Source organism: Diabrotica virgifera, chromosome 9, assembly GCF_917563875.1.
Source record: "Diabrotica virgifera virgifera chromosome 9, PGI_DIABVI_V3a".
Taxonomy (NCBI): Eukaryota; Metazoa; Arthropoda; class Insecta; order Coleoptera; family Chrysomelidae; genus Diabrotica; species Diabrotica virgifera.
Genome location: NC_065451.1, coordinates 208,482,334 through 208,507,400, shown reverse-complemented (window position 1 = coordinate 208,507,400; position 25,067 = coordinate 208,482,334). Strand labels below are relative to the sequence as shown.

Genomic DNA, 25,067 nt, shown 5'->3' with positions numbered 1-25,067 from the left:
GTACCTTCTAACATCTGCAGCATAATGTAGAGGTGCACCATCCTGTTGAAACTATGAACTTTCATCAAAACCTCCAGGATTACGTCTGCTGGCAAACAAATTACGTAAAGTAGCTACGAGATACCCCCCTAAAAACTCAAGGTACGTTGCCCCGTTTAAATTACCTTCGATAAAGTAGGGTCCGATGATTCGATTTCTTACAATTCCAGCCCATACATTTACCTTTTGCGAGTATTGTGTATGATGCTCACGCATCCAATGGGGTTTTTTTGCCCAGTATCTACAATTCTGACGGTTAACCTCGCCATTTAACGTGAAAGGGGCCTCATCAGAAAAAAATAATGTTTTGTACCAAGAGAGGGTCTCGGTGACAGTTATCCATCATTGCTTCGCAAAATTGAATTATTCTATCGGGATCATCTTCGTTTAATTCCTGCACAAGTTTGATTTTATAAGAATGCCAATTTTCAAGCTTTTAATAGTTTGTGTACCGTTGTTTTGCTAACACCGATATCGCGACTAACTTTACGCACAGAAGTGTGCGCATCTTCTTCAAAACTAAGTAAAACATTTAATGCTGTATCAGAATTTACAGAGGGACGACCTGATTTCCGTGCATTTTCAACCGTACCAGTTTCTCGAAATTTCTTTTCAATCTTACTGACTGTTGAACGCGTTATAGGTCTTTCTGGATATTTATCATTAAACAAATTGCACACTTCCATCTGAGTTCGCGATCTGTCTCCATACCCAATCATCATAAGTATTTCAATTCTTTGCTTTACACTTAACTCCATTTCTACTTCAAATTAAATCTAAGCAATAATTAAAACATTCACAAATACCAAAATTATTGTAGTACTAAACTGTCACTGAACATCAATAAATTACTAAACAAATAATGACATTTAACAAAAACTTTGCCTACTATGTTTCTTTTAAATTGATAAGAAATAATTTCTTTCATATTCTGTCCGCTAGACAATAAGTATTTTTGATATTGTTAATTTAACTAACGCGTTACTTTATGAGCACACATAAAACTATTGTATTTTTGTCCACCCTGTACCAATTTGAATCAACATGTGATACATTTTTGGAATCGGCTCAGCTAGAGTAATCCGAAAATTGAGACAAAATGGGGGTGTTCCATTTAAAAGAAATGACGGTGACGTCATTACTCGAAAGTAATTCACCCTGTATATTAGAATATTATTTTAAAATACGGTAAATTAAAATAAAAAATCGACGTGTTTCAGGATTATTTCTTAAAATACTCTGTTTAGCTAAAAAAGAATTTGTTCCATACTTTACGGACACAGTGTATGTATAATTGAACAAAAATTTGTGTGCTACTTTTAGCACCACTCAGACTATTTGCAAATAATTCGTATTTCACATTACATGTACAAAAAAGACGACTGAGGAAATCTAATTTAGCAACATAATCAAATCCATCTCTCGAGCGTCTATCTCTTTTCGAATAACCCTAATGTGCCCTATTCCTTTGTCTCTAACGCGACTATCGCTTTAGAGCGACAGTAACAGCTGACTCTGAATCGCAACTGAACTGACATCTCTACCCCCACAGAAAGTGATTTCCTCACGTTGCGTTGCTGCGCTCCATTATCGATTCCCGAATTTCCAGATGGAAATCAGAAGGTAGAAATGTGGGATAGAATGTAGGGGAGCCAGGATTTTGGGGGTAATGCTAGTGGCAGCGAAATTTCTACAGTTTAAACAGGCACATGAGTATGTAGTCCGGAGTTTGTAGCAGGATTTTGTACATACAAGATAGGATTTCGTTGAAATACTGTATCAAACATTTATAGTAAATTTGTAGGAATAATAAAGAATGGAGTTTACTACAGTAGTCCAAAGAAATAAGGTTTTGTCGAAACACTTGAGCAGCCAGGTTGCAAATGGATTTTTTGGGTACTATATACCTAATACTTTATAAATACAAAAATGCCCGGCACATTTCGGACGAGAAACTTAGTTATTAACAAATAAGGGTCAAAAATGGCATTTTTTTCGTTTAAATCGCTACAGGTAAAAATAGGGTAATTAAATATCTTATTTATAATATTTTTCTTTTAGTAGATGAGCCAAGATTTAAAATGGTTTTTATTGAATTTTGATCCGATCATTTTTTGCTTAGGAAATTGCAAAATAAGACTGAAATTTCAAAAATAAAAAATGTGCTATAATTTTTGCTAAAATGGCCTTAAGACTTTCATATTGCATGAAAAGTTGAGTCAAACATTCCGTATAATGCACAAAAATTTTTTAGACGATTCGTCAATTAGTTTATCGAACTATTCAATTTGTTTATCGCAAAGCTTTTTTCGCAATGTTATTGTTTAGAAAATAATAATGATGTAGCAATTCTGTGGAAATCACCTGCAAGAAGAATAGTTATGTTTTCAAAGTATTGAAAAAATCATTAAAAAGTCGTTTTTATCACTCCGAAAACAGTTTAGTAAAATATAGTCATTTTTGGCTTATAAACAATTTGAATAGCTTTGTTAGTATTGACTATAGAGCAAATCTACTTTAGGATTTCAAAAGCTGGTATTTTTACACGAATTTTCAGAAAAAAACTTTTTGCCTAGATTAATTATGGTCAAAGTTAGCCACTTGTTATTATTTAATTCACAGTTACTTTTATAGACATCAAATTCTCCTGTAACAGTGTTAGTTACCATACTACTCCGAAACGGCTTGGCCGATTTTTATGAAATTTTTTACGTATATCCTATAGGCCGGAAAATAGGTTTTAATCTATTTTTTATACTCATAAGTTATAAGGGGGTCGCCCTTCTGACATTTTTTTAAATTTTTTTGGACAAAATTATCTACCTTAATTTTATATGATGTAGAATTAAAAAATACATACAACCTTTAATTTTCACTCTTCTATCACCAACCCCTATTTGTTAATAGCCATCTATATATTTACATCTGTAAAATTCTCCCGTCACAGTGTTAGTTTTCATACTCCTCCGAGACCGCTTGACCGATTTTTATGAAATTATATATGTATATTCGGTAGGTCTTAGAATCGGTCGTAATCTATTTTTCATATCCCTGAGTGATAAGCGGAGTTCCCCCTAACATTTTGTAATGTTAGGTGGGGATGTGCGAACATAACGTACTCTATAAGTCTCTGAGTACATACAAATTTAAAAAATTATGATCAAAATCCATCAACAAGCTCTGGAGATATTAATCGTAGCATATGTTTGACGAATCAGTTTCATTTTTTCAGTGCAAGGATTTTAATAATTCCCCTCCACCGCCCACGAATCCGTTCCGTTAGGACGCCATTTTTAAAACTTTATTAACCACTCTATTGAGGTTCAAAGTTTACTCAAACTTTTACACATAAACTATGTACCTTCAACTTCAAAATGGCCCTAGTTAGGTTGCTTAATTGTTATAAACAAAGTAACCGTCAATTAAATAAAAAAAATGGCTAACTTTGACCGTAATTAACCTAGACAAAAAGTTTTTTTTAATTCGTATAAAAATAACAGTTTTTCAAATTCCATTGTAGTTTTAGCCTACAGTCAATATTAACAAAGTTATTCAAATTGTTTATAAGCCAAAAATGACTATTTTAGTAAAATGTTTTCGGAGTGATAAAAATTACTTTTTAATGATTTTTTTAAATGCCTTGAAGATATGACTATTCTCCTTTCATGTTGTTTCCACAGAATTGCTATATCATTATTATTTTCTGAACAATAACATTGCGAAAAAAAGCTCTTTGGGATAAACAAATTGAATAAAATTTAAACTAATTGACGAATCGTCTTAAATTTTTTTTGTGCATTGTGTGGACTGCTTAACTCAACTTTTCTTGCAATATGAAAGTCTTAAATTCATTTTCGCAAAAGTTATAGCAAATTTTTTATTTTCGAAATTTTAGTTTTATTTTGCAATGTCTGAAGCAACAAATGATTGGACCAAAATTCATAAAGCGCTATTTTAAACCTTAGCTAATCTACTAAAATAAAAATATTATAAATAAGATATTTAATTACCCTATTTTACCTGTAGCGATTTAAACGAAAAAACTCCCATTTTGACCCTTATTAGTTAATAACTAAATTTCTCGTCCAAACTGTGACGGGCATTTTTGTATTTTGTACAAGAATAAAAAACCGCTAAACGCCGTAAAAATGAGTGGCGCATAAAATATTCCAGCTACAAAAGATCTGATATGAATATTACGTGGCGCGAAAATGGATTTTCATTTGATGCAAAACAAAATTCTAGTTTTATTTTAAAAGATTTTTCCATAATATTTGCTAAATTTGAAGTAAACGCGCCACAAAAGAGTAACTTTGATACAGTTTGAATTTTGAAATTCTTTTGTGGCGCGTTTACTTCAAATTTAGCAAATATTATGGAAAAATCTTTTAAAATAAAACTAGAATTTTGTTTTGCATCAAATGAAAATCCATTTTCGCGCCACGTAATATTCATATCAGATCTTTTGTAGCTGGAATATTTTATGCGCCACTCATTTTTACGGCGTTTAGCGGTTTTTTATTCTTGTATCAGGAGTTTTTCAAAGTTATTTATAAATTAAATGTATGAAGTTGAATGCAATGTTCCTCTATTACACGTCAAGCTTTATAAATGGTCACCTTTGTTGCATTATCTCCCAAATGATCTAGTGTCCATCGAATGTACACTAGATTTTTTTTTATTCGAAATAGATTGAAAAAAAATTGAGATGGCCGGTAAATGAAGTCGGATTGCCCGTTGCTAGATCAAATTTAGCGTCGTAACCACTACAACTACATAAACCATTTCGGGAATAATCGTAAATTGGATTATACTTTTGTAGCTTAAAAACTTCTAAACGGCTTAACCGATTTTGATCAGTAAACATGAGTTTGAAACGTATTGACCAGTAGTATCTGATGGATCTAAGGTCAAGTATGAAAATTGAAGCTACTACAGGAATTATTGAACTTGAGAAACCGTTTTTCCCACAGGAAATAGATTTTATCATACTTATGAAGCCTATAACCTAAAAAATTCAAATTTTCCGGGATATGAGGTATACACCGTTAAATTCGTCTGGTGTACTTCTATAAACGCTAAGTTATAGGCACAATTTGTAAGTTGAAATGTTGAGTAATTGTCGAAAAACCAAAATTTTCAAAGTTTAGTTTTTCAGTTTTTCGGCTATACTGAGCCGTGTGTATGTCTGATTCTGACGGCTTAGACACCATTTGAAAGCTTAAGTCAACACTATTAATTTGATGTATTTGCGGTTCTCCTGGCTCTTCTTGATCCGAATATATATACCCCCAAAACATATGCCGTTTTGTACCTACCAAGTCCTATAGCTGGCTTATGGGTGGTCAAAAGTCACAAACTACACCGGTTCTAAATCGACCCTGACCCCCTCTTCAAACACAGAGGAAAAATATCAAATCGGTTTAACTTTCAAACACACATACATATATTTTATATCCACAAACATTTTCCCTTTTTTAAATAAAAATTAAGTCACATTTCTAAGCTCTATAACTTTTGAATGGTATAACCGATTTTCAAAATTAGACATGCGTTGGAAAGGTAATGATCAGTACTGTTGGAAGCCGCAAAGGTCGGACTTAAATTTTTGAAGTTTTTGGGAGTTTTGGGGGCCAGAACGAAAAACAGACCTAAATAGGAAGGGCCGTAAAATCGACACCCTTGGACCAAAATGGATGGTTGACATATGAATGGGTGAGTCTTTTTCTGAACTTGAAGATGGGAGTTGGCACAATTTTCAATTCAGTCAGATTTAGAAAATTGAAAATTTCGTGTATATAATAGTGTCGCGTGTAGGGGGGCGTATTTCTGCGCCACTGGCGAGAACTGCCGTTCTCTGGTAATTTTTTCGATATAAAACTAACAGCTTCGATAACCAATAAATCTAAAACTATTAATTTTATCAAAAAAATGTATAATGAACATTTTTTTGCTTATAATTAATATTTTTACCAGCATTTGCGGTCAAAATATAATACAAAATTTCCACCCTCGAGATGAGGTGGCAACAACCCCATGGTAAAAGCGTCTTTCGGCATCATGTAGATTTTGATCCTTGGACTATCCACTACTTATTGTCAAATTTTCAAGCAAATCTATCCATTCTGTAAAAATTGCGAAGTGAAAAATTTCAGTTCCTGGACTAATTATACTTTTGAAGCTCTATAACTTCTGAACGGTTTACCTGATGTTGATCACTAAACATGAATTTGAAACGTATTGACAAGTAGTATCTGACCAGCATCCAAGATCGAGTATGATAACTGAACGTATTACAGGAATTATTGAGCTTGAAAAACCGTTTTTCCCGTAAGAAATAGATTTGATTATACTTATGAAGCCTATAACTTAAAAATTAGAATTTTCCCAGATATGAGGTATACACCGTTAGACGCGTCCTGAGTCCTTCTACAAACGCTCAGTTATTGGTGCAATTCGTAGGTTGAAATTTTGAGTAATTGTCGAAAAACCAAAATTTTCAAAGTTTAATTTTTCAGTTTTTTGGCTATGGCGAGCAGTGTGTATGTCTCAGCTTGATCGCTTAGGCGCCACTTGAAAGCTTAACTCAACCCTATTGATTTGGTGTATTTGCGGTTTTCCTGTCTTTCCTTGAACCTAAGATATATACGCCCAAAAAATATGCTATTTTGTATCTACCTAGTCCTCTAGCTGGCTTACGGGTAGTCAGAAGTCAAAAATTAGACCGGTTCTGAATCGGCTCTCACACCTTCTTGAAACACAGAAAAAAAATTCAGATCGGTGTAACTTTTCCACACACATACATACATACATACATACATACATACATACATATCCACAAACATTTTCCATTTTTTAAATAAAAATTGAGTCATATTTCTGAGCTCGATAACTTTTGAATGGTATAACCGATTTTCAAAATTAAACATGCGTTGGAAAGGTAATGATTTGTGCTATCAGAAGCCGCAAAGTTCGGGCTTAAATTTTTGAAATTTTTGGGAGTTTTGGGGACGAGAACGAAAAACAGGCTTTAAATGGGAAGGGCCGTAAAATCCACACCCTTGGACCAAAATGGAGAGGTAACATATGGATGGACGAGTCTTTTCCTAAACTTTAAGATGGGATTTGGCCCAATTTTCAATTCAGTTAGGTTTAGAAAATCGAAAATTTCGTGTATATATAGTGTCGCTTGTAGGGGTGTTGTGCGCCACTGGTGAGAACTGTCGTTCTCTGTGGATTAGGTATATAGTACCCAAAAAACCCATTTGCAACCTGGCGGCTCAAGTGTCCCGAACATGGTATATTTTTGCCTTATTTCCCTGGCGTACAGTCTTTTGAGTACAGGCTATAAAAATTATTTACTAATTTAATTAAGAGGCTTAGAACTATGAAGTAAAAAGTGGAAATGGATTGGTCATACTTTGAGGAAATATCAAAGCAACATAGCGAGACAAGCAAGCACTTGAACCAGACGGTAAAAGAAAGAGAGGAGGACCAGATAACAGCTGGAAAAGAACTACAACGAGATAACACGGAAAAATTGGACTGAGATTGGGCGAAGCCAAAAATAGAGCAAGAAATAGAAGAAGATGGAAGGAACTAGTACACAGTTCATCCAGAGAATAAATAAGAAAGAAGATACGTTGAGCCAGTCAGTCATCAATATTACACTTTTGGCCAGGAAACGCAATAGCGCCCAATACTCCACAAGGTGGAAGGGAACTAAGAGAGAGAGAGAGAGAGAGAGATAACTAGGAAATAATCACTACTTATAGATCATTGCATTTCAATAGAAGTTCAAAGAAGTTCAAAAAATGGTAAATTTCATAAGTGCTTATGGTTGTTCTAACCGGTTAAAAGAGAGCTTGTATTCCTTTTCAGAGGTAATACACACTAGTATTTACTGTGTTCTTCCGCTTCTTCTTCTTCTTCTTCTTTTTCTTCTTCTTCTTCTTCTTCTTCTTCTTCTTCTTCTTTTTGCATTATATTCCTGGATGGGTCGTTGCCTATATGGCTATGTCTTTCCATTCTGGCTATGTCTTTTCAGGTAATCTTCCACGTCATCCACGACATTTACTGTACTATTTTAAAATTAATAACTTGTATCCTGCTAGTTTCCCGTTGAAGGATGCAGAAAAAGCTTGGATTATTGCAACCAAAGGAAAACAATGCTTTCCTCAATGCAAAATAGTGAACTCGGCTTCATTTAATCTGTATCTTTTAGATTGGAGTTGTTTATGGAAATGATTTAATATCTCTGATGTTATTGAAATATAACATTTTGTGACACTCAGCTACATCATCTACTGATCAAAAAAGTGTGTCTATTTCGAATGTGACGACATGTCTCTCAAGAACGCTGAAATAGACTATTATCAACTTCCTATCACACTGTATAGTCAGTGTATACTCGGACGCTAATATGTAATAATCCCTGTGTTAAACATATGTTATAATATGAATCATTCATGGTATCAACACCATCTATAAAAAATATTTGCCAATTCTGGTAATTATGAAAAATTTCTTGTCATATTATGATATCTTACTTAACTCATTATAGGCCAGCGTCGTATTGATATTTTTTTTTAATTTCAAGAGCGTAGACGCAAAATTTCTGGGTAATACCTTTTAAATACATTCATTTTTTCGAATGCTGAGTAAACTAATAAGTGTTTTTGAAAAATGTAAACGCAGAATGAAAGATTACGTTATTACCGAGGGCCGAAAGTCCCTGAAAACTTCTATAATGTTTATTCTAATAAGTTATAGGGGTAAAAAAACAAAAATTAGTGTTATTTTTAATTTCAAATATGTATCCCATTCAAAAGAAACTTTTTGTTTATTATAAGAGACTTTCGGTCCTCGGCAAAAATGTAATCTTTCATTCTGCGTTTAAAATTTTCAAAAATATTTATTAGCTTTCTCAGGATTCGACAGAAATGAATGCCTTTAAAAAGCATTGGAGTCGAAATTTTGTGCCTACGTCCTTAACAACAATATGCCTGTTAATTATGTATAATTAAAATTTTGAAATTTGAAAAAAATAATTTGGGCGTTAACGGGTTTATAAACTCTCATTGTCAGTTATTCTTTCATTACTCATTAACAAATTTTTAGATAAGTAATACTTCGGAAACCAGTAAATGTGTTATTATGCACTTGATTTCTCTCAAAGCAATAAAACGAAAAGTAAAAGCGTAGAAATCTATGTCACCGACGTCGATTCTCCCACTATTCGTGCATAATTCAGTCATTTCGGTTTTCCAAGTCTATATCGACGCACTATGCAACGTATTGAACCTCCTGCACCACTTGCAGGAAAGCGAAAACTGGCAACTGCGCCGTTCTCAGCAGCAGAGCAGGAATTTTCGCTGAATGTGACTAAAAAATATCGGAAATTTGCAAAAAATATTTGGAAAATATGGAAACATTGTGAATATTTCTCAACGTTCAAATCTAGTAGGGAATTTGGGTTAAAACTCCTATATATTCGCCCAGAACAAAACTTTCTAAAAAAATTTGTTCCTGTTAAAAATGTTTTATTTTTTGCAAAAATCTATATAAAAAAGTGCGAATTCTTTCGGCTAATTGATTAGGTATCGTCTACTAATATTTATACAGCATTATGCTACACAAGTGAGTCGTTAAAAAACCATTTCTTCAAAGCAGTCTCATTAAAAATCCCTTTGTGTTAAAAATATAATAAAATTTTGAGAACTCGACATTTCGTTCTGCAACTATTCATTAATTGATAAATTTTGGACCAATGCTTTTTAAATGCAAGAATTTTTTTCGAATCCTGAGAAAACTAAAATAATAAATATTTTTGAAAAATTTAAACGCAGAATGAAAGATTACATACAGAGGGTCGAAAAGCCGAAAGTCCTTCAGAATAAACAAAAAGTTTTTTTTGAGTGAGGTATTTAAAATTAAAAATCACACTAAATTTTTTCTCCCTGTACAACTTATTAAAATAAACGTTATAGAAGTTTTCATGGACTTTAGTTCCTCTCTAATAATGTAATCTTTCATTTTACGTTTAAATTTTTAAAAATACTTATTAGTTTTCACAGGATTCGAAAAAAATGAATGCATTTAAAAAGCATTGGCCCAAAATTTTGCGCCTACGCTCTTAAACCGGCCACTCACGATACTGCGGTGTCGTTCGGTAAAATCGTCGATGATATCAATTCTGCAGTACTGCAGCAAACAGGCCAGTCTCTCTGTGGTAAAATTGTAACGATTTTGTTGGATGCACGGTCACACACGATCAACATTTTTGTCAATTAGACGAATTCGACAAAATTGAACGACGCCGCAGTGTCGTGAGTGGCCGGCTTTAACTGCAGGATTTTTTTATTTTTTAGTTTATTGCAGGAAAGTTTAAACCTAAAGTAGATATACCTAAAATTACAGTAATTAGCCGAAAAATGGACGATTGCGTAAATACATTTTTATTAAATATTCGTCAAAATTAAATATTTTTCTGCAAGAATAAAATTTTTCTACAAACTGATCTGCAGCACTATTTTTTTGGTTAGTCCTTTAAAGATGGAAATTACCCTTAACCCTTAAATGCATCGTGTAAAATATTTCCTGCGATAAGATATTTCCTGCAAAGCACTATCCTTAAAATTGTACTAAAATCGAATATCTGTCTCCTAAAATCCATTACGAAAGCCAAAATTCTACAGTGGACTGATAACAAACTTCCTGATGAGTATTACGACTTCCTAGAAGAAACTCTTGTTAGACATCGAAGATAATACTAAGCCGCAAGCCAAAAACGCTGGATTAGGAGCTGTTCCAATATATAGCTGGTAACACTTGATGTGCTTTTCTGCTCACATCACGGTTTGGTGGGCTTCTACATACATTTCCTCCAAAACTAAAAACAGTCTTAGCTTCTCTGCTTATATCACACTCATTTTCAACTTCACCGCTTCACTAGCAATTTACTAATTCGAAATTGACTTTGCTTTTCTCCATTGCAAGCTTCTTTATAAACAGGGCGCAACCCCATCTTAAAGAGGCTAAGTGAGGTTAATTTCAGTAAAATTTTCACCTTTATAGGGACCAACCAAAAAAATATTGCTGCTGATCAGTTTGTCGAAAAATTTTATTCTTGCAGGAAAATATTTGATTTTGACGAATATTTAATAAACATTTATGCAATCGTCCATTTTTATAATTACTGTAATTTTAGTTATATCTACTTTAGGCTTAAATTTTCCTGCAATAAACTATGCTAAGATATTTCCTGCAAAGCACTATCCTTAAAATTGTACTAAAATTGAATTTCTGTCTCCGAAAATCCATTAAGAAAGGATTGTTAATGTAGTAAAAAATATTTCCTGAAATAAAAGATATTTCCTGCAAAGCACTATCCTCAAAATTGTACTAAAATCGAATTTCTGTCCCTAAAATTCATTAAAAGGTTTTTTAATAGATTTAAAAAAATCCAATTTAGTTATATCTACTTTAGGTTGAACTATCCTGCAATATATTAAAAAATAAAAAAATTCGTGCAAAAAAAATTCTACAATAAAAGATATTTCCTGCAAAGCACTGTCCTTAAAATTGTCCTAAAATCGAATGTCTGTCCCTAGAATCCATTAAAAAAGGGTTACTAAATATGCGATGTGCGATTTATGCTCTCCGATTCTATTGCATCGTATCGAACCTCCTGCAGAAGTTGCAGGAAGAGAAAATTGGCAACGTTGCGCGGCTCACTCAATGCAGTACTCACCCAGCGTTTCTCTCTAGCATGTATTCCACTTTCAATTCCACAATATCGAGACAATCGAAACGCGAATTTTGCCGATAGCGAGAGCAGGCAGCAGGGCCTGCTGCGTGTTTGTAGTGCGTGTGTGCGCGTGTATTGCATTTTGGTAGAGGTAGTGAGTGTGCGGTTCGCCAGAAACGAATTTCTTATACACAGAAATTCGTTTTTCGACCTAACAATATGATATAGTTTTTGGTTTCGAGATAGTTTTCCGCAGGATACGGCAGGATTTCTTGTTTTGACGTAAGTTCTATTTTTGAAATGCATAAAAAATATATTTAAGGTTATACGCATAGAATTCGGAGTGTTGCGCATGGCATGGCCTTTACATCAAGGCCGCTTCAAGTGCGTAAGTTTGATATTTTATGCGAGGATGTGAACAGGGCCGGACTCATGCATCATTCGAAGTCCTGAACTGCATTCAGTAATAATAAAAATCTCGTTACGCTAACTTATAACATTTTTATGGGCAATTATTATAAAAATACTTACATTATGTCTAATTTTTATTGTTTACATATTTTGCTTAATTTTATTTGCTTTTTATTTATTTACACGAACATTAACTTTATTCAAAGTAAGAAACATTTTTTATTGGTTTTATAACAATAGAAATCTTGTCTGAATTGTGTCCCTCTCCTATTGGAGATTTTACAGAAGAAACATCGAAAAAAATTGTAAATTTTTGAGTTGAAATCGTCATCTTAAATTATTTTGCTCTTGTATTAAATCTGGGAACTAGTCTTTGAAGACTATCTTTATTTTGGGCTATCAAAATTGAATCGTCTGCGTAACAGAATTGTAATTTAATAAATATTTCCCATTCTGTATCCACTTCCTTTATTGCTGCTCTTTATGACTCTCTCCATGATTAGGGTAAATAGCATAGGGCTTAATATGTTCTCCTAATATAATCCTCCTGTTCTATTTTCCGCCACTGTTTTCTGAGACTATGCCAAAGCTTTTGATTGTGTAAATCACGACATCTTGAATAAAAAAACTAAATTTCTATGGAATTAGAGGTATTTCTTTGAATTTGTTCCAATCCTACTTGAATAATAGGAAACAACTAGTTAGAGCAAATGATACTGACTCTAGTCTCAAAAACATTGCATGTGGAGTACCGCAAGGTTCAGTATTAGGTCCTCTTCTGTTCCTTCCCTTTATAAATGACATCACTAATTTAAAAACCGATGGGAAAATTTTTCTTTTTGCTGATGATACCAGTATTACTTGGAGCAACTCAACTATTTCATCTCTTCATGTAACTATAACTTCGGATCTGCTGACGATAAAGACCTGGTCTGACTCTAATTTACTCTCTTTTAATATAGATAAAACAGTAGCATTATCCTATAAAGGAGCTCTTCAACCTTTGGCTCTTAATAACAGCCAGAGATCAGTACCGTTGATTCTGTAAAATTTCTTGGTATTTTTTTAGACAGCAACCTCAAATGGTCCCTTCATATCGATTCGTTAAGTAAGAAACTCGCCTCAGCTTGCTATGCAATAAGATCTGTCTCAAGAGAACTCAATTTAGCATCTTCTAAAATAAAATATTTTTCGTTGTTCGAGTCTCATCTTCGATATGGTCTTGCTTTTTGGGGTTCTAGTACAGCTGCTCAATTTGCTGTTATTTTTAAATTGCAAAAAAGAGCAATAAGATATCTGTTTGGCCTCAGAAGATCTACACATTGCAGAAGTTACTTCAGAAATCACGGAATTTTAACACTTCCATCTTTATATATTCTAGAAACGGTTTGTTTAATTCGTAAACACCTTCATGTCTTTCCAGCAAGGCCCAATCATATTTACTCCACCAGAAATTTAATATTTGATATTTATTTACCGATACCATCCACTGAGTTAGTAAAGAAATCTGTATTATATTCCGCAAAAAAACTTTACAACCATCTCCCTTTACAACTTAAATCTGCAACATCTTTCCCAAAGTTCCGTGAAATGACAACAGCCTATCTATCTAAAAGACCATACATATTATTCAATAGAAGAAGTTCTTAATGAATAACTAAGAAAATTGGGTTTCATACGCAGTAGCTTAAACTGTCAATTCCTAATGTATTTTACTTGTTGTAAGTATGTTCAATTTGCAATTTATATAAATTTTGCAATTAATTGTTTTTGTCTTTGGTTTTATATCATATTTACAGTATATTGACGATTTATCTAATTTTAGTAAATTGTAGTTGTTATTTATGTTATTTGTTTTTGATATTATTTTTCTTTTGACTTTTGTCCATAAAACTGTAAAAATTTTCAGTGACAATAAAGCATATTTCTATTCTATTCTATTCTATTCTATTCTATTCTATTCTATTCTATTTCATTGTCTGTATCTATTATCTATAGGTTCCGTAAGTTATCCATATATTCTGACTTCCATCTTATTGTTTTGGTAGACGTCTTCATATTCATTTGTTTTTATAATATCCAACGGGATATCTATATTATACAAGAGATATATTACTTCTTTAAGTCGGACTCTGTCAGATGCCTTCTTCAAGTCGATCAAATATAAAAATGCGGGTAGGTTGTTCTATTTCTTTCTATGTAAATTGTTTCATGATGAATAATGCATCTGTACACGACCTTTCCGTGCGGAAATCTTGTTGCTAATCTGCTGATTCATTCGTTCTTGCAAAATTTTATTTGTAAGTTTCAGGGTAGTCTTCAGCAAATTGATACCTCTGTAGTTTTCTGGTTTTTTCTTATTATCTAATAGGGGCAGATCGCTTGTTCTCAATTCTTCTTTATTTTATTGTGTCTTATAATAATTGTTAATTTAAGTTGCTCCTCTGCTCATTGACTCTCCATCTAGTCTCCGTCTAGTCTGATCTTTCTACAACATCAACATGTACGGAACCAAGTCTCTTACCCTTACTAAAAGCCATAGCATATATCAGCGAACGAATTACCAAACTAAATGCAAAATTATTGTCTATTTGTCTAATTTTCTACTCATAGCTCTTTCCACCGTTGTACCTTTATGTATTTCAGGTGTCAAAACCTTAAATTTACACTCAGATAAAAAGAATTAGGTCACTGTCTAACGAAACGGTTACATTTTATTTAAAGATAATGGTAGGTATAGCCAAGCTGTCTCTTTAATTATTTATTAATTCAAAACGTTATATTTTGTAGACTGTGTTGAAAGATCGGATATAGCAAAAGGTGCAATGGGTGTTACACAATCTCGTCGCAGATGTATTTTGAATGAGAAATTTTAGTTCACTGAGAATAGTCAATAATACTTTTATATTCCTATGTATTTAGACCAGGAAGGATCTGTTTTTAGGTGGATGTGAGAGGTGGCATTCGGATTTTTGCGGATGAAGTTAGGTGATAACTTCGTTAATAATAATTGACTTATGCTCCAAATATGCCCGGAACATTAATAAAAAAAATAAAATATTTAAAAATTTAAAAAAATGTCGCTTTTTTCTATTTCCTTTGCTTATAACTTTAAAACGATTCGTTTTGGAACAAAGTCGTATAGGAATAAAACAAAGATAATTAAATTTTCTATCAGATACCATTGGTTAAAAATGTCTTAATTTAATACCCTTGCTGCAAAATAGCAATAAATATAAAATAAGTGGGCAAAACAAGCCTGTCTTTATTCAATGTTTTTCCATCACTTAGGTTACACTTGGAACCTTCCTTGGAACAGAGGTTTTAAAGTATGTACATTTTACTTTAGGCATAGGGACATCATATTTCTAAAGTTATTCTATTTTTCGTTGGAAGATGTCTTCTAGAAATGTAGTTATAGGTACAAGGAATTAAAATAACTGTTTGAATCCTCTGCAAGATGATAACGATATAACACTTATAGCTGATAAAAACATATATTTTAAAATAATGGTTGAATTTTGCGATTTCTGCTAGTTACTGATACATTTACCATTCAATGTAGAACAATAAACCTCGTTTTTGCAACGAAGCTGAATTAACAGAATAATGCATTTTTAGTATGCAATTTTGTAGATATCGATTTAACAAAATGTCAATACAATCATTATTTACCAAATTCAGCAAAAGGTCATTTATAAAATGTTTGAAGCAGTCAAAAATTGTTTTAATAACAATTTACTTAACCTAAAAATAACAGTTGTATGAACTGACACAATATATTTGTGGTAGACTTTTTATTAACGATTTATTTAATGTGCATTTTCTTTTCCAATGTTTCAGACCATTTGTATCTTATAACAGACTATTTTTTCTTTGTTTCTTCTTCTGTACCTTCTTCCTTTGTTGCTGCATCATATAATTATGACTTCAAGTCAAAATACCAATTTCTAGGTAAAATAAGACAGCTGATGGAAAAGTGTGACTCCAACTACACAACTATGAAGAAATTAAAAAATATCTCCGATGAATTTGAAAAGGCATACGAGAAAACAATACAGGAAAATAAAAAGAATAGTTCAAGAAAATAAGAAACAAAGATGGAATCAATACTACGGAGGTAACTAAAATCCTCGAAGTTGTTGAATCGTTTGATCGCGAAATCTATGAGAGCACCAACGGAAAACAAGATCAGCTCCTGCCGAAAATTACAAGCCAAGGATCAGAATTAATGTCAGAAATAACACCATATGAAGCCAAAACGACACTTCTAGCAATGAAAAATAACAACTCTGGCCCTCTGGCGATGATGGAGTAGTGATAGAAGCGATCAAATTATGTAGAAATAAAATTATCCAGGCTTTGCCAAACTTTTCACCGACTGCTTTTCTTTTTCAAAGAAAAACCACTTCTCAATCGAATAATTTATTACACAAAAAAGAAGACATAACATACCTAAACAAAATACCGCCCTATCAGTGTGCTATCACCCTATCACACATATGTAAATACAATTTTTTACAAAAAATTATCAAAAAATGAATATTAAGTTAGATTTCTATCAGCCTAGAGAATAAGCTGGATCGCTTTAGATCGGGATATGCAAGATTCTCGTGACTTGGAGGGCCGTGGAGCGCCAAAGATACCCAATTTTCTGAGAAACCGAATCCCAAACGAAGGAATACATATAAAGCAAAAGCAATAGATGCTATTGAAAAAATCACGTCAGATTATCTGACAACCGATGGGCGAAACGTATTGTTAAGTGGAGAACAAGACAAGAAGTACACGAATGATGAGTGAATCATCTCTCTTGTCTGATACCACTGTCACCCACTGTATACAAAGCGTCTTTGAAGTTCAGATCTAAACCCTTAGTGTTCTTGTTCTTGTACTAATGTTGGGAAAGCATTTATTAATAATTGTTGTTAGTTATTGCTAAATCAAAATTGCAAATTTTATTTACACCAAAGCGTCAGATTCTTAAAATATGAAAAAACCCGCTGATGCACAATTTGCTAAAATCTTATCTATGCATATACAGTTCGGCGTCAAAAACAAATAAACAACTTTACATTATATGCATAGATATATCTGCTTAAGTTGCGATTTTTCGATCGTATGTCATTTTTGCATCTGCAAAATATGCCGATCATCAGATCTAATGATAATTTTAGAGCCTTGTTGCACTACGTGGTAGACTTGCTTCCAATGATATCGATTTCAAACGAATACAGCCTTCAGACACAAACGTAATAAATAAATAATTAGTAGGGGTCGTTTTAGGCAATTGTTGGAAGATTCTGAGTCAGTGAAAAAATTAGTAATTCGCAATTATTTAGTTATATTATTATTTGCTTATGTATGACCGAAAATGAGATCTTGAAAGGAAAAAAGGTGAGTGGATGTCTGAACTATGGGCCTGAATGGGTCAAAAGAACTATGAAAGCAAAAAACGTCTCGTCTTTAACTCCATTCTTTAAAAGTATAGTGCTTTATGAATGCGAAACATGGTATCTTACTAAATCCCTAGAACGATGCCTACTTGCATTGGAAATGGACTTCTGGAGAAAAAATCAAGATTTGAAAGAATACAAAATGACCAAATCAGAATCAGACATATCATGGGAGTCAAATCAACTATCATAGATGCAATTCCAAGGAGACAATTAAGTCAATTATTGATCTGGTATGGTCATGTAGAAAGAATGGACGACGCCAAGTTGCCAAAACAAATTTTAAAATTGATGTCAAGGGAAAGAAGGAATAGAGGAAGGCCAAACCAATCCTATATAGGCGACATTCAGAAGGCAATGTCGGAAAGGAACCTTCACCCTGGTGAATGGAACGATCGACGAAGCTGGAACCGGAAGGCAGAGAAACATATAAAAAACCGGGATAATAAAAAAATATACATATGAAAGAAACAGAGCACCTATTCTATCAATGGTGAAAATATACTTGGTGTACACTTTACAGAACATTAAGTGTATATTGTAGTCTCTATTTCTCCCTGTCTTCAATTTTCTTTTATACATTGGACCTGATAGTTCTAGTTCTGATCACTCTCTCATACTACTAACAAACAATGAGCATCTGAGTAAGTATATCATAAAGAAAATAAGCATACTCCACCAATAACAAAACGGACTAGACTAGATTTAGACAAGAGTTAGTTAAAATATGGAAAACATAATACATTGCGAAATATAAAAAGAGATGAAACTAGTGGAGGTGGAAATTATCGTTATAAACGTATGAATAATTAACATTACATTACATAGTTTCCCACCTTTAGATGTATCAGAGGAGTATGACAACTGTCACTGGGCCGTAGAATTTTATAAAATACTCTTGTCACAGACGTCTAAAGGTGACAAACTATGTAATGTAATGTAAATTTTTACGTTTATAACGGTAATTTCCACCTCCACTGGTTTCATCTCTTTTTGTTGCAATGTATTATGTTTTCCATTTCCATCTTTTGCGTTATTTTGCCAGTTATTAGCGCGCTCATCACTGTGTAATCAAAATACAGTGATGAGCGCGCTAATAACCGGCAAAATAGCTAAAAGATGGAAAACATAATACATTGCGAAACAAAAATAGATGAAACTAGTGGAGGTGGAAATTATCGTTATAAACGTATTAAATTAACATTACAATACATAGGTTCCCATCTTTAGACGTCTGTGATGGAAGTATTTTATAAAATTCTACTGTCACAGTGACAGTTGTCTTGTCATACTCCTCTGATACGTCTAAAGGTGGGAAACTATGTAATGTAATGATAATTAATACGTTTATAATGATAATTTCCACCTCCACTAGTTTCAACTCTTTTTGTTTCGTAATGTATTGTTTTCCATCTTTTGAGCTATTTTTCCGGTTATTAGCACGCTCATCACTGTATAAATCAACACCTAAGCAATCTGACAGATGATCAAACCATTGATTACTCCTTGTAGAAATAGATTCCCATCTTTAGACGTCTGTGATGGAAATATTTTATAAAATTCTACTGTCACAGTGACAGTTGTCTTGTCATACTCCTCTGATACGTCTAAAGGTGGGAAACTATGTAATGTAATGATAATTAATACGTTTATAATGATAATTTCCACCTCCACTAGTTTCAACTCTTTTTGTTTCGTAATGTATTGTTTTCCATCTTTTGATCTATTTTTCCGGTTATTAGCACGCTCATCACTGTATAAATCAACACCTAAGCAATCTGACAGATGATCAAACCATTGATTACTCCTTGTAGAAATAGAAATACCAAAAAGAAAAAAGGATAAATAAACCACCACAGCAGATTTGACTTATTAGAAAAGAAGATGGAACATGGACAGGTGACAGAAAACAAAAAGCCAATCTATTCGATTCATACTAGATAATGTATTCCTAAATCACAAAATGGAAAATGATCATCAACCGAAAACGATTACATATATTGAGAATACTGAACACGATGTGAACAATACTGATCAAGCAATAATAAAGCCTATTATAATACCTCTTAAAAAAGTGACCACAGACTTAATAACAGAGAAATACCAACTACAACAATTACCTCGAAAGTTCGTCGTAAATTTCACAAATCCTATAAATGCAGTATTCCGGTTACAATATGACACAATAACGTGGAAAATAGCTGAACTCATCATGCTAAGTTTAAAAGTATGATTGAGTTTTTAAATTTTAATTCATTTTTGCTTTATAACAATGTAAAAAACTGGCAGGGCAAAACTTTAGATCAAGTAGTAGCATCTGCAGATAATATAAATAGTTGTAAGGTATGTCAAGAGCAGTTACCGTTAGTAAAGGAAGATAGATTACATCCATCTCTGGAAATTCAACTTTCATTTACAGTATCAAGTTTTAGACAAACAGATAAGTTAGTTGGTAATAGATTTAATTTTAAAAAAGCAAATTTTGATTTGATGTGTGATTTGATGAGAAATATGACGTGGGAAGCTGTAACAGAGGAAATAGAGGTAGATAAAGCTCTAGATATCTTTTACTCAAAAGTACTTAATATATTTGAAGGATCTGTACCACAATATAATATTTACAAGAATTATTCTAATTTTCCGAAATGGTTTACGCCTGATATCAAAAAGTTGCTCAAACAAAAAAATAATTTTAGAAAGTTAAGACATGTTTCAATTTATTTTAACAATCAATTTATAGAGATCAGAAAAAAACTGAAATCATTAATTAACATAGAGCACAGGAAATATATACGGCAAATTGAGGAAAATATAGAAAATGAGTTTAAGAATTTCTGGAATTTCATTAATAATAAGAATTCTAAGTCTAATCAAACAGAAATATTTTATTTTGGGGGTAAAGAAATAAATCAGAGTGATACTGCTAATGAGTTTGCGAAATATTTTGAATCTGTTTATTCTACCGACATTTCCAGCTATAACACTAATTTTACAAATATTATTAGTAATAACAATGTTTTGAATTTACCATCAATAACAAGCGTAGATTATGATAATGCAGTCAAAAAGCTGAAACCAAAGAAAGCTGCCGGTATAGATGGCACCCCCCCGTATATTTTAAAGGCATGCCAAGAGGGTTAAAGTTACCATTATTACATATTTTTAATCTAATAATAACTTATTCAAAATTTCCAGAAAATGGAAACTATCTTCAATTACTCCAGTATTTAAGGCGGGTAACAAAAGAGATTGAAAATTATAGAGGAGTCGCTATTATGTGTGCTCCATCAAAAATTTTCGAAGAAATATTGCATGCTCATGTATATAATCACGTCAAAAATAGTATTAATGATCATCAACATGGTTTTATGTCGGGTCGCTCGATAAACACAAGTTTTATTTCATTCACCGAGTCTGCAAACAATGCGTTAGAAAAACAATTGCAATTGGATGTAGTGTATACGGATTTCGAAAAAGCCTTTGATAAAGTAAAACACGATGTTCTTTTAAGAAAGTTATGTAATTTTGGCTTATCTGATAATCTAATAAAGTTATTTAAAAGTTATTTGCAGAATAGGAGTTTTGTTGTAAAACACAATGGAAATACTTCTGGTAAATTTAAGGCTAACTCGGGAGTACCACAAGGGTCTAATCTTGGACCACTTTTGTTCTTAATGTTTATAAATGATTTAGCAAACGTCATCCAGTATTCAGATTACTTATTATTTGCAGATGATTTTAAGCTATTCATAATAATTCAAACTGTTAGGGATTGCGTAATGATTCAAAGGGATATTGAGAACATTTTATTATGGGGTGACAATAATAAGATCAAATTCAATATAAATAAGTGCTACGTTATGTCTATTACCCGTAAAAGAGAACCAATAGTATTTGATTATTTAATAGGACTGAATGTTTTAAAAAGGACCAGTGAGGTCAAGGATTTGGGTTTGATTTATAATAATCAACTGTCATTTGCTACACATATTGGTAAAGCTGCAAAACGAGCGAACCGTATGCTGGGTTTTATATGTCGACAAACTTGCGATTTTACTAGTATTAAGGGTATAAAAATATTATATAATACTTTAGTTAGACCAATATTAGAATTTGGTTCCATTATTTGGGGACAACAACCTCAAGTACATTTAGAGGCACTAGAAAAAGTTCAGAATAAGTTTCTTCGTTATTTGTATTTCAAAAAACATCATCGATGGCCTGATTATGGAACCATAAGATCAGCCATGCTAAGGGAATAATTTGAAGTTTTGTCTTTGACTAGTAGGCGCAAATTTGTAATGGCAATGATTTTATATAAAATAATTAATAATATTTCAGGTACAATTGATTTACGAATGCGGATACCATTTAATGTTCCTCGAAAAGCAACGAGATATCAGTTGTTGTTTGGAAAAATAAGAACATCTGTTTGCTCTCCTCTAGAGGCCATGTTGAAACTAGCGAACAATATAAATTTAGTAAAAAACATTGATTTTACAATGTCAGTTGGTTGCTATAGACGTATAGTGCAAGAGCACTTTAAACTAGTAGATGGATAATAGATATCATTAGTCTAGCTGTTTTTGTGTTAAAGTCTTCTATATCTGCCTATCAATAGTTGTGCTAATGACTGTATATATTAGTTATATTTGTTATATAAAGTTTATGATTATAACTGTCCATGTAAAAAGGTTTTAGGACCTGTTTGGATTTTTATAAATAAATAAATAAATAAATAAATAAATAAATAAATGATTACCAAAAATATAATGGAGGAGAAGGACACAATCTGAATCGAAGGACATTGCCATCCAGTGTTATGATGCCAAAATAAGAAGATTAAGACAAAAAAGCTCTTATACTTGTACATAGTAGGTACTTTGAAAACATCGGACCATGATTGAGATTAGATTGTTTGAATTAATATTTTTGTAGTTATTTGTATGTATAAGTCTTTATGCATTTATAACGAACCAATGTTCCACAAAATCAATTAGCGATCCCATTAACCATCTGCAAAAAAGTAATGTTCAGAAAAACCTACTCTGGTCTTTTTAACCATTTTTGTAATTTGGTTGTTGTTTGTTGCAGCTCATAATTTGTTTCATTCCGGCGTTGAAATGGACTCGCAGCAACAGCAGTTTTGTTTGAAATGGAACAGTTTTGGATCGAATTTAGCCACGTCTTTTAGCAACTTATTCAAGTCTGAAACTTTGGCGGATGTCACGCTGTTTTGTGATGGTAAGTTTGAATATTTATTTATTTCATATATATTGAATTTCGATATTAATAAAATTGATAAGAATGTTTTGACACATGTGTAGGTCAAGATAGAGATCTTTTTGGTCAAAATAATTCAAGAAACCTAAAATTTTTTACATTTTCACATGGATGACCCATTGCACCTTATTCTTGAGTATCTTGAGACTATGCAAAAATAAATTTCCGAATGAACCCGAACTTTTCGCCTTGTCTAAGAAGGCTGAATTAGTCTATACATAATCTAACCCTTTGAAAACTTTCACTTTTTTTTTATTTACAACAATCCGCTTTAACCTAATAAGATTATCAGCGGGATAGTAACAGCTGATTACACTTTGTTTAGTAAATTACAGTCTTTTAGAAACAAAAATACATAGTTTAGTAGTGTTGTTATCGTCTAAAATATCTTAAGATTGTTAGCTAAATGGTATTTAATTCTATGACTATTGAACTTTTCACACTTTTCCACTAGATGTTTCACTGTAAGGTAAGGGGTAAACCGCACTCATCACAAATTGGAGGTTCTTCTTTTTTCAGCAAATATTCATGAGAAAACTGAGTATGTCCAAGTCGTAAACGGGAAATAATTGTTTGGTTTCGTCTGGATACCTCGGGTGGTTGCCATGGTCCAACCCTGTTTTTTATCTCCTGAAGCTTTGATGATGTGGATTTCCATTTGTTTAAAACTTTCACTTTTGTATTCCGTAATATTTCTTTTCTGCAGATAAATATAAATTTTTGTTGTATGATACAGTTATTTCGTTTTTTCTACACTGCTATTGATTTCTGATTCTAGAGATTCTGTTTCTTCTATTATTACTCCTAAGTATGTAAAAGTTTTAACTGTTCTATTTTTGTTCCTTCAAATTTTTATACTGTTTCTCTTGTTTCTCTTATCTACATAATTATTGATATTTATCTTCATTCCTTTTCAGTAAGTACTTCATTCCATATTTCCAAACTATTTTGAAGTTCTTTTTCAGTTTCTGCAATTAGCAAGAGATCGTCAGCAAGTACTTCTTCCGAGATTTCTGCTCTTTGTAGATTTAGATATTCTATATTCAGCCTTTTACTCTTTGTTGTGCATTTCTTTATACTGTCGTCCATAAATATTAGAAATGGTGTTGGACTAAGTGCCCTGTCTTAAACCTCCCTTTATTGTAAACATATCTGCTTTTGAATTATTACTGATAGCATTGTTTTTTTCTCTCTGATTCTGGCTGTGGTTTAGAACTAGAACCTTTAGCCACGTAATTGTATAACTTATCACTAAGTCAGGGGAGTAATGTGTAGTGTGTGTGTTGAGTAAGTGTCTTGTTACTTTGCAAAGTCGACGTCATTGATAGCATTGTTGTTCTCATTGGATATTTTTTGTCATTATCATTCATAGCAACATATACACTCTTTTTTATCTTGTTATTTTCCATAGTAGGTATGTACTGGTACTCTTCGTACTTTATCGAAGACTTTTTATAGGTCAAGGAATGGTATGACGTATATTTGTGTTCTGTCATTATTCTTAATCCTTTGTTTATTATTTTTTCTAAGAATTTCATATAATATGTTTGGATATAGCAGCGTCAATCCTCGGTAGTTATTACATTTTCTCCTACCTCCTTTTTTGAACAAGGGTACTATTAGTGGCATCTTCCGATCTTCAGGGATATCTTTATTTTTCCGTATTTTATTCAACATTTTTAGTAATATTTGGTCTACATTTTTGCCATGTTTTTTATAATCTCTGTTTTTATTCTACCCACTCTAGGAGTTGTTCTGTACTTAACGTTTTTATTGATTCTTCTAGTTTTTCCTATTTTATTGGGTTTACTGTGATATAAATCCAATATATTATTTTGTTCTTTGTTAATATCGTCTTGGTTCTTATCCGTTAATAGCTCTTCAAAGTGCTCTTTCCATCTTTTTACTATTTCTTTTGTTTCTATTATTAATACTCCGTTTTTATCTTTAATGCTGTATATTTAATGTTATTTTGTTTTCTTATGGTTTTCAGAGTTCTTTTTTAATGTCCTTTTATTACCTGTTTTCCATTTTATTTCCAAATTTTTCCCAATTATCCTTTGCTTCCGGTAATAATAAGTTTGTTTACATTTTTTCTTTCATCCTTATAGTTATTATAATTCTTGTTT

At 32.4% G+C, this 25,067-nt stretch overlaps 1 protein-coding gene across 4 annotated transcripts in view; it reads left to right on the top strand.

The window, feature by feature from the left end:
• Window positions 1–25,067, top strand: part of LOC114331693 (zinc finger protein chinmo) — a 285,780-nt gene that overhangs the window by 216,502 nt on the left and 44,211 nt on the right. For 3 of the 4 annotated variants that reach the window (XM_050660928.1, XM_028281309.2, XM_050660927.1), the window contains exon 2: window positions 22,750–22,899. In XM_050660928.1, the coding sequence (XP_050516885.1) occupies window positions 22,779–22,899 (121 nt within the window). In that variant the 5' untranslated portion in view covers window positions 22,750–22,778. Of the gene's footprint in view, window positions 1–11,816; window positions 12,071–22,749; window positions 22,900–25,067 lie in introns of those variants that run through there. The other variant, XM_028281310.2, reaches the window with a different exon arrangement.